The 16,347-nt window shown below is 52.8% G+C and overlaps 4 protein-coding genes across 4 annotated transcripts; all 4 read right to left on the bottom strand.

The window, feature by feature from the left end:
* Positions 1–1,348: 1,348 nt before the first annotated feature.
* CTRU02_208740 (uncharacterized protein) lies at positions 1,349–2,134 on the bottom strand (the record flags this gene model as incomplete). Its single annotated transcript, XM_070205139.1, has 3 exons — positions 1,349–1,601; positions 1,723–2,009; positions 2,057–2,134. 3 exons carry the CDS (start codon positions 2,132–2,134, stop codon positions 1,349–1,351), a joined length of 618 nt encoding a protein of 205 aa, XP_070061214.1.
* Positions 2,135–3,596: 1,462 nt separating this feature from the next.
* On the bottom strand, positions 3,597–4,855 carry CTRU02_208739 (helix-loop-helix dna-binding domain-containing protein; the record flags this gene model as incomplete). Its single annotated transcript, XM_036724844.1, has 2 exons — positions 3,597–4,193; positions 4,262–4,855. The coding sequence occupies 2 exons, from the start codon at positions 4,853–4,855 to the stop codon at positions 3,597–3,599; spliced, it is 1,191 nt and encodes a 396-aa protein (XP_036583476.1).
* Positions 4,856–7,193: 2,338 nt separating this feature from the next.
* Positions 7,194–9,135, bottom strand: CTRU02_208738 (delta-1-pyrroline-5-carboxylate dehydrogenase; the record flags this gene model as incomplete). The annotated part of the gene is made up of 3 exons (XM_070205138.1): positions 7,194–8,696; positions 8,751–8,858; positions 8,938–9,135. 3 exons carry the CDS (start codon positions 9,133–9,135, stop codon positions 7,194–7,196), a joined length of 1,809 nt encoding a protein of 602 aa, XP_070061213.1.
* Positions 9,136–10,179: 1,044 nt separating this feature from the next.
* On the bottom strand, positions 10,180–13,041 carry CTRU02_208737 (transcription factor; the record flags this gene model as incomplete). The annotated part of the gene is made up of 9 exons (XM_070205137.1): positions 10,180–10,949; positions 11,003–11,081; positions 11,139–11,279; positions 11,333–11,416; positions 11,468–11,577; positions 11,629–11,764; positions 11,814–11,883; positions 11,937–12,098; positions 12,155–13,041. 9 exons carry the CDS (start codon positions 13,039–13,041, stop codon positions 10,180–10,182), a joined length of 2,439 nt encoding a protein of 812 aa, XP_070061212.1.
* Between the last annotated feature and the right edge of the window lie 3,306 nt (positions 13,042–16,347).

The following is a 16,347-nucleotide window of genomic DNA, read 5'->3' as shown; positions in this document are numbered from 1 at the left end:
TGGTCTGAGCAGCTGTCCCACACTGGCGATACTGACCGTAGTTCATGACTCGACAGGTCGTTTCGTAGTTCGAGCTTTTTATATGTCTCTCAACACTTGTACACTCGTTTCGTTCACAACCCAAGAACCAACCTTCTGTCATTAACCCAAGAAGTCAACCTGCAAAAGGAGATTCTGACCAAGGTCCGAAGCCATTGAATGAATGCTAATCACACCACAAAAATAGGTCCTCTCAACAACTATCACCTTGTGTATTGTGTTTTACTCTCATGTCCGCACCGCCAAAGCCGCCGCACAGACACCTAACGGAAGCACGACATCCCTCCCGCATAAAGTTTCATCACGCTAGATGGAAACTCGCCCAGCAGCTAACAAGCTCAACTCTTGCCCCACCAGCACGATTTCTCACCCATTTCCATGTCTCCTCCTATCAGAGGAATGCTACAAGTCCCGGGCGTGGGAGGGCTTCAGCTGATACCCCATCCCAACCATCAGCGCCATTTGCTTCGACCAGAACAAACAACAGTGGCAGAAGATGCGAAACTCGACTCTTTTTCCGGATAGAATTATACATTGCACCTGCAGCATATGCAATGTGCTTCGGAGTCTACGTACACGTGGGAAGGGTCCATCCAGAACTACCCGCTGCGGGAGACAAAGTTTTCTCCTCTTTGCGATGACTTTACTTTAGATTGCTGTTCTAATCTGAGTCTGTCTGAGCGCAGATGATATTCAATGACTGCACGGGTACACTGGATGCAACGACATGTCATTTGCGATCCACGACTGCCCAGCGGGACGAGGACCGCGCACCATGTGCAAACACGGGGACACGCTGTCTTGTTGCTGTCTTCGAAGGTTTGCGGAAGAACGAAACCGCCAGGAAAGCCTGTCGAGGGCTGCCGAGGAATGACACGAGGAACGCGGTTCGTTCATGCTGATGCAAGACAGCTTATGCCACCTTTCAATCCTGACGACCGACAGTTCGGTTTCAAGCCCCCTTATACGGTGACTGAGTTGTGATGGAGTCGATTCAGTCTCCATTTTTCGTTTGCCGACTTTGGCTGATGTGCTGGGTTATGTAGACGCACTTGAGTCGGCGATTAATGAACCGTTTTGAATTAGTAAATGAAAAGGAAAAAAATGTGTACATTCTCATCAATGCTACAGAGCTTGTTTCCCAGGTATCTTGTCGCCAGGAACCTAATTTCTTTTTTGGTGTGCGTCCCCAATCAGCGGATCAACCCCTCCCAACGCCAATCATAGTAATAACAGCCTTCCCAAGTTTGACCCAAGCCCGTAATATACACAGCAGAAGAACTCGTCCCTCATATCGACATCATCCTAGCTAAAAAGGCGCAGGTATGGCCAGCAGCCAAGTATCAAGCCACCTCGACGCCGCGAACCCGGCAATAAACCCTCCCATCGCAATCGAAAACATGACGGCGGCCGTCAGACTCGGGCTGACGTCGTGGTCGATCCACCTCTTGCGGAACCTCAGCCTCCCGACACGCATGTGGAACATCTCTTCGACATCGACGATGCCGCGGTAGTTCGGCTTCAGCTGCTTCGACTCCCGCGGCGTGTGTTTCTTTTGTACCCTTTATCCCGCGTTGGGAGTTCATCCCTCGCTTTAGTCCCGTCTGGTCAGTCTCTTCAGTAAAGCGTGCCCCCCCTTCAAATACGCGTACAAAGGGGAACACGAGGGAGGTATCGACTTACAGCAGTGTGAGGCAGACGTCGCCTTGCAACCTCGCCTTCAGCTCCAGGTCGACGTCAAGGTTCAACCCGAGCTGAAGCCTGACGGGCTTGGAGTCAGCTAGGCGCTGGACGACGGGAGGCTGTCCCAAGTTGCCCTTGGAAGTGACTTGTTTGTTGCGGTTGCGGCGGCGTCGTCGTCGGCTGCCATCCGAGGAGATGCTTGAGGCACCAATGCTGGAGGCTGAGTCGTCTACATTCTGTTGCTGCGGCTGCTGCGGCTGTTGCTGTTGTTGCTGGTACGGAGTCAGCTGGGGGTTCACATTGGAAATTCATGGTATCAAGACAATCTTGCTACCTTTTTGTCCATTATGGGCGCCATATTTTCGTCGGAGGCTTTCTTGGGGGCTCTAGAGGGGATGTAGTAGGGAATCATCGATTACGATTTGGTTCCCTCGAGGATCGAATACGGACTGAAACCAGTAAATAGAGAAACAAACGGCAGATTACCTTCAGCTCGGTATGAAAGAAGACAAGATATAAGTGTCTGAGGATGCCAAACGTGAAAGAGAACGACAGTCGAGGTGTTGAGACGACAAGTCACCTATATAACTGTTCCCTCCCGAAACCGACTCGGCGCAAACCGCCACCAGACAACCCCTCCCCCAGCACCTCCTGAAATCTGTTTCCGAATATCCTACCGCTTCCCACTAGGGTGAAGGGTCGAGGGGCCTTGGAGAAAAAAAAAAAAAAAACCATCCCAAAAAGTTCTGGATATCCCACTTACACGGACCTCCCTTCAACAACAACCCCCTTCGACAGTGCGTCACGTGATGGGTCGATGGTGGAGTAGAACGGATCGAAACCTCGTACGATGCCGACCAACGATGAAACGGCAATGCAACCTTCTACGCTGCCTATCGACCCAGCGTGCGAGACATGGGTGGTCCCCCCGTAACATTATGGAAGGGTTCTAGACGCCGCAATGGCTCGTTCTGTCGCTGATGGGAATTTTTTTTTTTTTTCGTCTCGCCTTACAGCGCACCTCGCCGAACCTTTGGGCCGTACCTCCAGGAACCTACTCTGCCAACGACCCCTAGCATTTTGAATGTTGACCAAGGGTCCTCGTTACCGGCCGATATCGTCGGGGTAAAGAGGGTCAAACACTTGTCAAGAACCCCCCTATCGTATGTTTTGATTCTGGCTGAACGCCCTCGAACCTCGCTGAAGTGCAAATCTTCTCGGGGTAGGGGCAGGGGTTGGGAAAACGTCTAGATTGCGGGTCGAACCGACCAGTTCAGTTGCGTATTATTTATCAATCCTGTCTAGATGTGCTCGCCCGACATGCAAAAACCGCTGGCCAGGTTTTCGAACAACGAGGAGGAGAAGCAAACGAATAACTCCACACATATGCGCCGCGCATACCATACCCAACCCAGCCGCCACCCAACCAGCCAGCCCCTAAACCAAAAACCAACCAAACCAAACCAGTTTACCCTGTTCCGTCCAGGTTTCCTCTCCTCCCTCCCAAGATCTATGAAAACAGATGCCCTCTTCGCCACCTCCTACGAGGTGGCATTACCAGTTTTTGTCCATTGTTGAGAATCGCATTAACAACCAGCCTGGACCTTTCCGTCTTTCCCGAGGTCTAGACTTCTCCGACGCCAGTTGGGTGGTCCAGAACTCGTGTACGTCCGGTTAATCATCCCAAGCTCGGGGGCAGCCCCATGCAACGCTTCAAATTTCAGACATGGAGAAAAGAAAATCAGATCAAGATTTGCCTCTTCCATGTAAGCAGGTGTTGAAACATTGACGCTTGGTATCGGACACTTTGAACTATTTTGTCCGTCTCCCCTGGATTTCTTTTTACTTCCTCTCTTTTGGCGACGTCTTTACTCTCATGTGCTCAGCAGATCCCTCACCGACATACCACGCCCGGCACCGCGAGCGGTACTCGCGCTCTCGCTGCCCACAGTACCTCTCCGGTCGGTGTTCAACATCAATAGCGCTGCCGTCGCCTCATGGTCGAGATCACGCTGCGGTGCCAAAGCGGGACTGGTAAGCGTTGAATGTGACACCGAGGCGATGCCGTGACCGTAAGCGTACGGCTGCGGACCGAATGCGGGGGACGTCGTTGCCGACGATGCGCTGTAGCTGTAATGCCTCTGATCCGCCGTTGACACGGAAGGGTAAGAATCGTGGCGGTGCCTCGAGTCCTGTGCGAGAAGCGCGGGCGACGGCGACACGGATGGCTGCTGGGACCGGGAGTGTTGTTGAGCGGGGAAAGTGGGTGATGGGGCCTCGGAGCCGGTCATTTCGACGTCGTCGGGTTCTTGCTGGTATTTGGGGACGAACTGCGGGATGGAGCCCCACGGGTCACGTCCCGAGGGGGTCTGCAGGCCGGAGTCGGTAGGTGAGACACCCTCTGATACGTCGCGCTGGGCCTTGAGCTTGGCTACGCAGTCTTCAAGATACCTTACATATTCGATAGAAGCCTGCACAGGGCATCTCTGTTAGTGTTCTGCTTCAAGACTCAAAAGACACAAACCCAGTTTTCACTTACTTGCAAAATGGCCAGCTTATGCATCTCGCCAGTGCAGGCGGGAATCATGCCTTTCAGAACGGCAAACTCTTCATTCATCTTGGACCGACGACGGCGCTCGATCAAGCTGTGTGCTGTTTTCCTCGCAATCTTGCGTCCCGCCGCGCTGGTCGCCGAGGGTTGCTTCTTCTTGGATTGTGCAGTGGTCGATGCAGCGCCCTTCGCCGGGCCTGACGACTTGGCAGCGGCCGGAGCCTCTTCGGGCTCCTCTTGTGGCCGGGGCTTCATTTGAATGATCTTGCGGGACCGAGTTGGCGGTGGGGGCAGGGCGAAGTTCTCGCTTGCCGCCTTTTGTGCTGCCGAGGATCTTCTCCGTGACTTCACCGTCTCGCTGGGTTGGACGGGATACGGCGTAACCGTTGACGGGGAAATAGGCTTCAAGCCAGCATTGGGCGATGACCTCGTGTCGGTGGGCGATATTCTCGAGGCGTCTTGAATCATTGCGGGCGGGGGTAGCTCGAAGGACAGCTGCAGTGAGGCGAGGCCTTTAGAACCATCCTGACCCTTTATGTCGGTCGAGGACGCCGGCGTGGGTGGCAGTGTGGGACGCGGCATTGTGAAGTTGTGGATTTGAATTGGGGGGCACACGAGTGTCTTTGAGGGATAAACAGAAAACTTCCCAAAAGGAAATAGTAGAAAACGGCAGACTGAGGGAAGGAAAATCGGTGTTTATGCTATACGACAAATTGGTTGACGTCTGTGAGGTGAGGCTGTGCCCGCGGGATCGATGCCGGATGGTGAGGCGGCTTGGTCGACAGTCGTTTTGGCTTGGCGTTGATGAGAAGCGCCCGTCAGGGTGCCTTTAAGGGGTAGCAAGGTCCGATTCGCTATGTTTGTTACAGGACTGGGCCGTTGTTGCAAAAGAAAAGAAGGGCACGCGAGTGTTGAGGAGTTGAGGGCATAGCTGACGGGGTTTGTAGAAAAGTGAAAGGGGGAGGAGGGTTAAAGATACGGCATGGGAGACGGGATGGGCATGGTAAGGTATGGGATGGAAGCACGAGTTGAGGCGGCGTACATGCACAAGTAGCAGACTGACTCTCTCACTATCCTTGGCTTGGCCTCTTGTCACTTCCATTACTCCTCCGCTTTCCCTCTATCTACAACCCCGGACGGTGGCTACTCTCTGTTAAGGCACTGGCCTCAACGAGCAGCCGGCCTCTTAGCAGGCTTCTCGCAACCCACGCCCCCCCCTCCATCTCTTTTCACTGGGGAGGGGGGGTGGTCCATGTTCGTGTGTACGATACCCTGATGAGGTTCTGGGGAGGGGCGGTAGTGGATTGTAGTTTTGGGAGGGGGATAGCGAAAGAGGAAGAGGGAGAGAGGGCACGCGACTCCAAGCCTGAAGTGCCAGACAGGAACCCATAACAACGGAGGAAAAATTAAGTAAAAAAGCACAGCCTGGCGGTCTTGGAGATAGGAAAGATGACGAGCACGAAAGAAAGAGCCAATCAGATACGCGAATGCCGGCTCCTGGGCGAAGAAAAGGGCAGGAGAGGCATCATCGAGTGTTCGAGAAAGTGGACCAATCAGAGTGGTGGAATCGAGCACATGGGGTTCCTGAATGGTAACTGCGCGCCCGCAGAAGGCTTGCTCCTCCATTAGAGGGAAACGTCAATCAACACGGCCACACAGGCCACATGGATCATCGGGGCCCTTGTCCACGCCCACGCCTTCGCTCTCTGAGCTTTTCTTGGTTGTAGTCCGGGGGCTGGGCATCCTAGTCTGATGCACTTTTTTGCTGGGTCTGGAGGGGGCCTGGGGGAAGGAGCCAAGAACCAGAGGCACGAGACATGTGCTCGAAATGCTGTTCGGCGGTTGGTCCGATGGCAAAAAAAATTGTCCCGTCCAAGGCACACGATATTTTTGAACTTGCTCCCCATATAGGCGAGCACTGGCGAGATGGTCGCGCTGTCGCGCACATGTGTGCAATGTGGTGGGCGGCGTTTGGACCTCTCTGATGATGGTTATTGGGTTGAACCGTATACACATAGTATGAGCTAGATGATGGACCCTGTCACAAACCCAGGCCCGCTCATCAAGTGAGCACGTGGGCAATCTGCTCCCTTCCATCTCTCCCCCAAAAAAGGTCATTGTCTCGTTTGTGACCGATAACACTTGCGTGTCTGACTCGGCTGGTCTCATGTCGGCGAATTGCCCTTTACCTCCGTGTGTGCATCACGTCCAAGCGAGAACGGTGGTTTGATGTCTTCTGGAGGCCGGCCTAGCAAAGGTCCATTAGTGAGCGTGTTGAGGGAATTGACTGCTGTGACAGCTTGCTGCAGATGCCTAAAATGGGCCAAGTGAGTTGTCATTGCAGGGCCTCGATCTGAATTCCCTCTTTCTGCATTTCCCTTGCTGCTGCGTGTGTCTCCTCTCTGTCTCCTCAAAAATAGAGTTTGGTCCCAATTTTCTATACAGACGGAAGCTCTCGTGCCTCTCTCCAATCACCCAAGGAGGAGGACGTGGACCTGTCTGGTCCCGATTCGGCCTAGTGCCCGAACCCTGAAAACGGGGGCAGGCATGGGGGTGCAGGGGCCAACCAAGGCAGCTTCCCCCAGGAAGCTTGTCAATGTCAAAATCTCAACTTCATCATGCGCACGTGACGGCATAAGCTGTTGCTATTTGGGTATGGGAACCATCAACCTTTGACAGGAAATTGCTCATATACAATCGTTCCATAACCATGTCTTTTCCCCTCACGCTAGCTATCAAACGTGTTCATGCATACAAAAGTTTCATTTTCAACTAACCCCAAAAAAGTTACTTCATTATGATCGTAGCAATGTGCAAAGTGCTTATACCCTCGAACCGTAGTGAGAGTTACTCCGGAATTCCCAACCTTATCGCCAAACAGATGAAAACCAGTACATAGTTACAGCACCTCCTAAGCCTCTTATACCTCGTTGCTGGGATAGATGACCTTCGTTGTCGCCAAGAACTCCTCCTTGATACTCCTCAAGCTGACAAAACGGCTGAGCAGGTTTTGGCTACCCGCCTTGTCGTTCGTACCACTGGCTCTGCCACCACCGAAGGGCTGCTGACCAACGACTGCGCCAGTGCTCTTGCAGTTAATGTAGAAGTTGCCCGCAGAGTTGCGCAGCTTATCCTCAGCGAACTGCACCGCCGCCCGGTCTGCGGCGAAGATGGAGCCAGTCAGGCCATACTCACCAGTCGAGTCGACCAAGTCGCAGACCTCGGAGAAGGCGCCGACGGGGTTTGTGGTATCATCGTAAACGTAAATGGTGAGCACGGGTCCGAAGAGCTCTGTCGACAACAGCTTGTGGTTCTTGTTGGTCGTCTCGTAGATGGTAGGGTGCACGAAGAAGCCCTTGGACTTATCATACTTGCCGCCCGCGACAAGGGTGAGTTCCTTATCGTTCTTGGCGTCATCAATCACACCGGACAACTTCTTGAACGAAGCATCGTGGATGACAGGGCCCATAAAGTTGCCGTGGTCAGCAGGGTTGCCGATGGTGATCTTGTTCACCTCGTTGACCAAGCCCTCCTTGAACTTGGGCCAAACCGACTTGGGGACATAGGCTCTTGAAGTTGCACTGCACTTCTGACCCTGAAACTCAAAAGCTCCGCGAATAGTCTGCTTGACAGCGTTGTCGATATCCGCAGACGGGTGGATGAGGTGGAAGTTCTTGCCTCCCGTCTCGCCAACGATTCTCGGGTACGATTGGTAACGGCCCTCGGCGACACCAGCGCCAATAGCACCATACAGCTTACGGAAAACAGCAGTGCTACCAGTGTAGTGCAGAGCTGCGAACTGCCTGTGCTCCAGAACCACCTTGGTGACCTCTTCGGGATTGCCGGGCACGAATTGGATAACGTCGCGCGGCAAACCGGCCTCAATCAGGATGTTGTACACCAACCAGTTCGACAGAATGGCAGAGTCACTTGGTTTCCAGACAACGACGTTGCCGAGAAGGGCGGGAGCACCGGGCAGGTTACCGGCGATGGCTGTGAAGTTGAATGGGCTGACGGCGTACACGAAACCCTCCAGAGCCCTGTACTCGACTCTGTTCCAGACATTGGGAGAGTTGTGCACTGGCTGTTGGGCGTACAGCTCTTCGGCGTACTGAACGTTGAAGCGCAAGAAGTCGGCCAGCTCGGCGGCGGCATCGATCTCGGCCTGCCAAGCGTTCTTGCCCTGGCCGATCATGGTCGCAGCCATGATGTCATAGCGATATTTGGTAGAGATAAGGTCGGCGGCCTTTAGAAAGACGGCAGCGCGGTCGGCGAAAGGAAGCGACTCCCATGCGGGCTTGGCCGCAAGGGCAGACTTGATTGCGGCCTGGACATCGGATGGCGATGCCTGATGGTACTTCGCGACGGTGGTACCATGGTCTGCGGGGTTGAACTGCTTTCCAACGCTACCTGTCTTGATCTGCAGAGCTCATCAGCACACTGTCAGTTATTCGAGCGGTGGGAAGTAATTGCTGACCTCCTTTCCACCAACGACAATTGGCACCTCCAAAGGAACCTGCTTGTTGAGTGTCTCGATCGCAGCAGTCAGGCCCTCGCGCTGCGCTGAGCCTTTGGCGTAGTGTTGCTATGGATTCATCAGTCAGATTGCTATCCCTCTCCACGCTGCTAACATCAAGCTTCTTCGATCGGATTGGGTCACCTACGTTGGGCTCGTTGGCCACCTTGGGCACCTTGAAGGCAGCAAAAGTCGCCATTCTGGTTGTCGTCCTTGTCGCAGGAATGCTCAATCGTGTAGACAGTCCCACAGCCGATGCAGCACCAGCTCTGCGTCCAACAGATGTGATGCAGGAAGCGCTGCGAAGCTGGGAGTTCAGCAGTCCAGAAGCTCGTGTGGCAGCCATGATGGGCGATGGGCTAGATATCCTCAGGCGAACGTCCTCTGGGAAATATCAAGTGACCGAAAGGAAGGGAGGGAACCCGAGCACACACACACACAGAGTGGCGAGCGTAAGCGATGAGCAGAGATCGATTGTCAATGGCTCGAAGATGGAGGAAGGAGCAGGTGGCTTTTGGGGAAGAAATTGAGGCAAACGACTGGCTATTAAACTTCCGTGGCGTAACGTAATGGAAAACTCGTGAGTCGCGAGATATGCACTGTCATTCCTGAATACCGGTTACTTACAGCGCGCAAGTAACGGGTTGCCGCGGGTTAAGAATGCCCGGACAAGTGCACCATGACGGGGAGCTTATGAGGGGCTATGGGGCCGATAAGGATGGTCCCAGGTGCCATTGCTGTTTGCGGGGTAGATGTAGGCCAATCATATGCATCAATTGTGTGCAATCGGGACCTGGGGATCGAGATAACGGCGCACTTGGTCGGCTCAGTGGGTCTTGCGATAAGGCAAGTCTGCCATCCCGATCCCGACTTTTGCGCAACTATCGGGATCGGGATGATCATCCGACGTGGAGACAATGGCTTGCTGGTACATATTGTAGTGTCAGCGCCTCGCTTTGTTCGAACAAGGATATATATATGGCGAGAAACAAGTATTAACCCGGGCATCTTAGCCCCTTTTGGCCTATCGTTATCTCTTTCATGCTGTGAGAAAGAAACCGTTGTAAAGCAAAAATAAAAACAAAAAGGCACGCATGATGAGAAAGCCCCTCAAGTAGTGAAACTCGGCAGGTTCTCTCCAATTGATGCACACACCCACATTCCACAATCTACAGCCGCTCGCCACAAACTGCCTCAGTTGATCCTCCTCTTCTCTCATGGGTATATCACATTATGTCAAACCATTTTCGGATAGCTCTTCCGATCACGAAATAGGAACCGACAATTTTCCACATGTCGGATACCGGAACACACATACACACACGCACGCATGCACGCATACATTTCGCCCTCCCACAGTAACCGTAACAGCAGCACCGGTCACGAAGCTCTACTCTCCATCTCCGTTCGGGCGCTGTTGCGGAGGAAACGGCTCCACCGGCTCAGGTGCCTGGTTATACTTAAGTTGTGGCACAGTGAGACCGTAACCCTCCGTGATGCCGTCCGGGTTGTGCTGATCGACCTCGACTTGGATACAAATATCCAAGCTGCCGTCGTTGCCGGTGCCGTGCTGCTTCGTTGCTGCTCTGTGTTTGGAACCGGACTCGATCTCGCCGTGATGCAGGTAATCGTGTCCACCTTTGCCAGAGATGGTTGACCGCGCGTCACCGTTGATCGAAGGTGCCGCAAGTCCGTTGTTGGGCGAATTTTCCGTGAGGATTGCAAAGTTGCGGCTGGGCATGGTCACGTGGTTGGAGCTCGACGTCTTGCTCGAGCCACCGGGGTCCTTATCGAAGAATTTGAGCAGAGTCTCATCAGTATCATGGTTGAGGTGATGGATCTTGTTTCTTCTCGCCAGTAGGTTTGCAATGGCTGCCGGAGGCGGCTTGTTAGTGATGGCTGACGAAATCACGTTTGCCATGTAGCGATGATCATTTTCCGTGGCGATTTTCAGGCGAGGGTGTGAGTAGAAGCGACCAAGAGCCGCCAGATGCACGTCGCCGCCGAGGATAGTGATGCGCACAGAAAACTCGGAAGAAATGGCCTGCAGCCTTTCAACCAGAGCTCCCCGCTCCTTCTTGTGTGTCCTGGCCGTGTAGTGATCGTCGAGGTCGTCGAGCAAGTCGATGCTGCCATCGAAATGATTGAACACGCCGCCAGCTTAAGTTTGTAAGCAAAGTTGAGGGTATGAGAAAATTAGAATATGCACGCACCGAAACCGAATCTTCGGTTCAAAAACTTCACAGGTCCCATGATGGGACTCCTGAAGACATTTTCAAGCCATGTTAGACGCTAATAACTCATTAGCCTATACATCGTCGACTTGCCGTGAGCAGAGTAGCTACTCACAGGATAAGCGATGGGAATGCCCAGCAACAGAATCAAGTGCTTCAACGGCCGACCGGCTTCCACGCAAGATTTCAGCTCGTGCCTGAGGCGACTGAAGATCAGGTCGTACGTCTCGGGGTAGTTGATTTGGTGCCGTGTCCGCTGCGGTACAGTTAGCTAGAACATCCTGTTGGCATGTCTTAGGCAATGCCTACCTCAGTTCGAGCGTCGATGCCTAGAAAACCGATACGCGCTCCAAGTCGAGCATACATGTTGTGCGAATGTTCTGCTACGTACGGCTGTGGCGACATGTAAGTATCCGACCGGCAGAGCCATCAAGAGACACTTACACCAGGCTCTGTCCCAACAATGTAGCCAGGGTCGGACTTAGGGGGCGCTACATAAGTGTCCATAAGCTGGTTAGGGTCGAGTCCTTGGCCCTCGGTTGCTGGTGTGAAATCTGCATCCCAGTAAGTCAAAAGCCTACCAACTCCCCACAGCAGCTGCTTACCCGAGGTGTAGGTCGATCTTGGGGGAGGCAAGTGGTGCTGGAACAGCATGTAGTACTTGTGAGCCGTTCCGCCAATGCCCCTGAAAACATCACATCGCATGAAGTCGTCGACATAAGAACCGAATCCGTCAATGATCTGTAGCTGATTAACTATGCTCAAGTGTACTAGGCATGTATTGACATACGTCATGGTCATCCCAGATATTAAGCATAGGAATTTGACCATTGGCCGTAGCGAAGGGCTCGGTCGAATACCTGCAACCTATTAGCTCGGCAATTCGCGCTCGCAGCCTTGTACCCCCACTTACCATCGAATGTAGTTCTTCAGATAGTAGTCATCGCAGGCTTGTCGAAGTTTCTCAGGAAAGGGAAAATGTCTGCGCTTCTTTGGGTTGGAAATTTCGGTCCACTCGCGCAGCGGTCCATCAACTCGGATACCGTCATTGTAAATCTGGTCACCTCCTCCGATCCTATATAAAGTTCAGCAACATAACCTCGTACTACCGATCCAAGATATCAAACGCACATGACATGGAATGGCCGTTCCTTGTGGTGCCTGTTGACATCATTCCAAAGAGCGGGACCACTCCAGGCGTCCTCATCCGTGCCGACACTGAATCCGTTGCAAGAATGGAACATGATACGCATCGACTCATTAATGGAGGGAACGAAGAAGTGGTAGCGACCGGGTCTAATGCTGGAGAATCGCATGTCAGGGATGAGGTACTCCCACTTGGCCTCGGCCTGCGAGAGCGGCAAGGACAAGTCGAAAGCCCAGAAGGTGTTGCGCGGGTCAGAGTAGAGACACTGGCCCTGGATTTGCGTGCCGTTCTCGTCTGCGCCGTTTGAGCCGTTTGCGCCGTTTGAGCTCTCGCCGTTGACGGCACCGTTGACGGCGCCGTTGGTACCGTTGACTGCCTCCACCTGGGGAGCAGTGTTATGTCTGTCAGCGGAGCCTGCGGGGCGCAAAATCAGGGTCGGCGCGAAACTCTGTGTTTTACCGCCGCCCTTTGCGACGATCAAGACACTTCCGTACCAACGCTCTGCATCCATCCGTCGGTAGTTGAGGAGCGGACCGCATGTGATCTCCCTACCGTCGGGGGCATTTGGTTGCTCGTAGGAGTGGGCGGTATTTGAACGAGGCTGCTCCTCGCCGGCGGCCTCACCAGCGGCGATCATGATGGGCTTGAAGTTTGGCGGGGCATTGGGATTCTCGGGCTCGACGCGATCACGGTTGAGAAAGCTCGCAAGATCAGTCGTACTTCCACGCTCCTGAGGATCGCGGGGTATGGCATGAGCCTGAGCGGCGTGGCGCGCGAACGCTGAGCTTTCCTGATGGCGCCATCTGTTGTCCGACGCATAAGGGTTATGTTCGACGTCATCCAGGGAGTCGCCTTGGGGGTGAGACGCCATTGTCGCGGTTTGCGATTTCCTAGCCGTGTTCTTTTGCGTTGGTTTCGGTCCTGAAAAGAGAAGCAGTTAGAAGAGACAGAAACGTCGAGAGCGGGTGGTTCTGGGCTCGTAGTGGCTCCTCACAATGTCTCAGCGCACAAATTAGCCTGCCAGGATCTGTTTGCGCGCCAGTTAGCTTCCGATAGCTGGGAAGTCGTTTTTTTTGTTGCCTGCGATCGAGCAGCAACGGGGTATCTAGAATCAGTTATCGGGAGAGAACGACGCAAGTTACAGTAGCGAAGTGGTCTTGAAGGGAGTTAAGGGGAAAAGGAGGAAAAAGGAGCAGAAGGGGGTCAAGAAAAGGGGATCGAGGACAAGAGGGTGTCGTCAAATCCCACTATGAATCGCACGAGAAAAGTGTGTTGTGCTGGATGGTTGCTTGGTTGGGTAGTGCACAGTGACGCGAGCTAGGAACGAAATAGCAGGGATTGTCATCGGTGGGTACTGTCCCCTACGCAACCGCTGCGAGCCACAGGCTAAAAATTGCCTGTCGAGCTGCACAATTGCAATGGGCAGACTGGGGGGACCTACTAGTATTAGGGTGACCCCTGGGACGAACTACTACGTAGTGGACTCGGGGGTAGTCGTGGAGTCGTTGTGGGACTAAGATTGTCAGCAAGGTAAGGAAGATTTGCAGTTTGAGATGAGCCCTTTGTTGCTTCTGTCGCAAGTTTGTTTGTGCACTTTCACACTTGGACTTTCGAGGCGGTAAATCCATGACGGGATGGAAATCTCCTACTCGGCAGCGCTGGTTTTCGCGCTTTCGTTGTCCTCCTCGACTTGGCTAGTGCCAGGCGAACCGGGCATTCAATCCAGCCCACGATCCTTGCTGCAGGCTTGCATCAACCCAGTCCCGTCCGGCTGACCCCATGCAGTCAGGCAAGATAAGAATGGGGTCCGAGGCATCCCTCTTACACCCCATTGGCTTACGCTCGTGTAAGCATCCGAATTCTTATACACGTATCCATCCAAATACGCTTGCTACTGTTGGGTGCAAACTGCTATTATTACTATGTAAAAGTAAGCAATCGTCCCGTCTTTTACGACTGGCTTACTTACATCCGTCCATTGAGTAAATGTTCGAAGGAGGCGGGTGTTCCACTCATCGTCACCCATTTTGCCTCTCAGCTGGCGCCTCTGTTTCTCGATGTTGCCAAGGTCAACGCACTCGTCAGCTCCCCTCCTGTTGGTGTCTTGGATTGGGATGATGAGTGGCCAAAGCTCCTACCAGCTTGTTTTTGGCAAGCACACCGTTCCATGCCTGCAGGTGGTTCCCGGGCATCGTTCCAGTCGGAGACCAGACAATGTAACCCTGGTTTTGGGGCTATTTTTGATTGCGTAGAAGCCAGCTGCAAAGCATAGCAAAAAACTTACTACGTAGAGAGTCTAGAGATTCAATGGTCCAGAAAAGGTGGATTGGAGATGCGCTGTGCATGGGAGGCCTGCGAAAAAGGTACATGCTTTGACGTACATATGGACACATCATATGTAGAAGGTCGTACTAAAAAAGCCCCCTCCCCAGCTGCCGCGGCAAGCTGCTGATGATTTGAATGAATTTTTGAATGAGTTGTTGATGTGCCCTGCCAGATGTGGCCTGGTTTGCCAAGTGAGATTGGTCAACTACGTCAGGACTTGTGGCCCTAGGAAATGAAACAGGAATGCCCCCACAAGGCCAAGGCTTAGATGACCCGCTTAGAGGGACTCCCCTGCCATCTATCCCTGATCAGCCGCTGGTAAGGCCTTGAGTTGTTGAGCTTCGTCTTGGCCTCCGCCATGCCACATGCCACATGCCGTGAAATCGGATCACCGCTGCCGGCGGCTCTCTTGGCGTCCCGGTCCTTGTATCCGTAAGATATCCACTCCAACGCCGGTGTCCACATCCCGCTCTGTTATGCTCCGGCGTATTTCCCCGATTGCTGGTCCTGCTGCCGGCATGCTTTAAGTTGCCATCTCCGGGGTTCCTAGAGTTCAGACCGACCGGTGAAAGTGGACGTGGGCCCATGCTATAAAGGATCAGCTTACAATCGTCGCCGCCAGCACATCATCATTAAATGACGTCCTAGAGCCAGGTTCAACGACACCATGTGAGCTTAAAAGCCATGTAAAAAAAGCCACCCCCACTGAAAGCAAGTGGGGTTGACTCTTTTTTTGGTCTTACACGCAATTGAATTTATATCCAGAGTTTCTCCACGAGAACTGTCCTAGGTATACCTGGAACTTCAATCGCAGCGTAACTACGCACCGGCATAAGGGCTTTCATGCTCTCCATATGGATTTGATCGTTAACTGCGACCTTCAAACAGCGCTGGTCTTAAGCGATAAGCCGTTCCAAGCATTGGGTGCATGACAATGTTGGCTCAAGTTATTTTCACGACAAAACAATGTCACATTCAATAAATTGAACCATGATTTTTATTTCCACGTATTTAAAAGGATAATGTCTATATTGAAGCCACAAACTTGGGAATCGTAAATTAAATAGATACGAGTATTTGCTAGCTTATTTGTTTGGCTCATTTGCCTTCACTTCGCCTATTGCGGGGTAGTTCTAACAACTGAATGCTTTCACGACAAGTTCAAGCTCTAGTCGGGGTTCTTTAAGAAGGTAGTCTCGTAGAAGCAATCATCTCCCAGGTTTTATTTCCATTGGTTCTCGTCCAAACCATGCGCTTAGAAATATAGAACAGGATGAGTAAGGTCTCAGTAACCCGCAACCTTTGGTGGCTGCAGGGTTAGTGTGAACTTCATGAAGCCATCGTCCTGGCAAATGTTGTTTTAGTTGATAAAGTTAGCAGCTGACGTTTCGTTAGCCACATGACGCACTCCACATCCTAAGACCCATTCAGATTGCCTTTATCCCCACAAGCTTCTTCTCTTGCTTACTCCCCTCAACAAACTACAGGCGTACTCGCCAAACTTAGCTGGAAGTTGAGTGAGCAAAGACTTTGCCTTTGGATCGTCCCCGCCTTGCTAAGGCGCAAACATACAAGCAGTCATTCACGTGAATCGCGGGAAACCTTTGGTCAAACAATTTATAATGCCTTATACCTCTTCATCTTTGTACTTATTTGAAGGCGTATCAAGCGCTTTTTTAACAAAAATACGAGAATCGGCGCATTGGGTTCGAATTTTGCCGTTATCGCATCTATGTAGAACAGTTTGACCGTGCTGATTGATATCTCCGGCGTCTACGAGATTTCTGCGCCCGTCCCCCGCCATCCCAAGCGGACTCCTGAGAGCTCTCGCCACGGCTCTCGTAGTAGGATT

The sequence above is a fragment of the Colletotrichum truncatum genome (genome assembly GCF_014235925.2).
Source record: "Colletotrichum truncatum strain CMES1059 chromosome Unknown Contig_0005, whole genome shotgun sequence".
NCBI lineage: Eukaryota > Fungi > Ascomycota > Sordariomycetes > Glomerellales > Glomerellaceae > Colletotrichum > Colletotrichum truncatum.
This window is presented reverse-complemented; position numbering and strand designations above follow the sequence as displayed.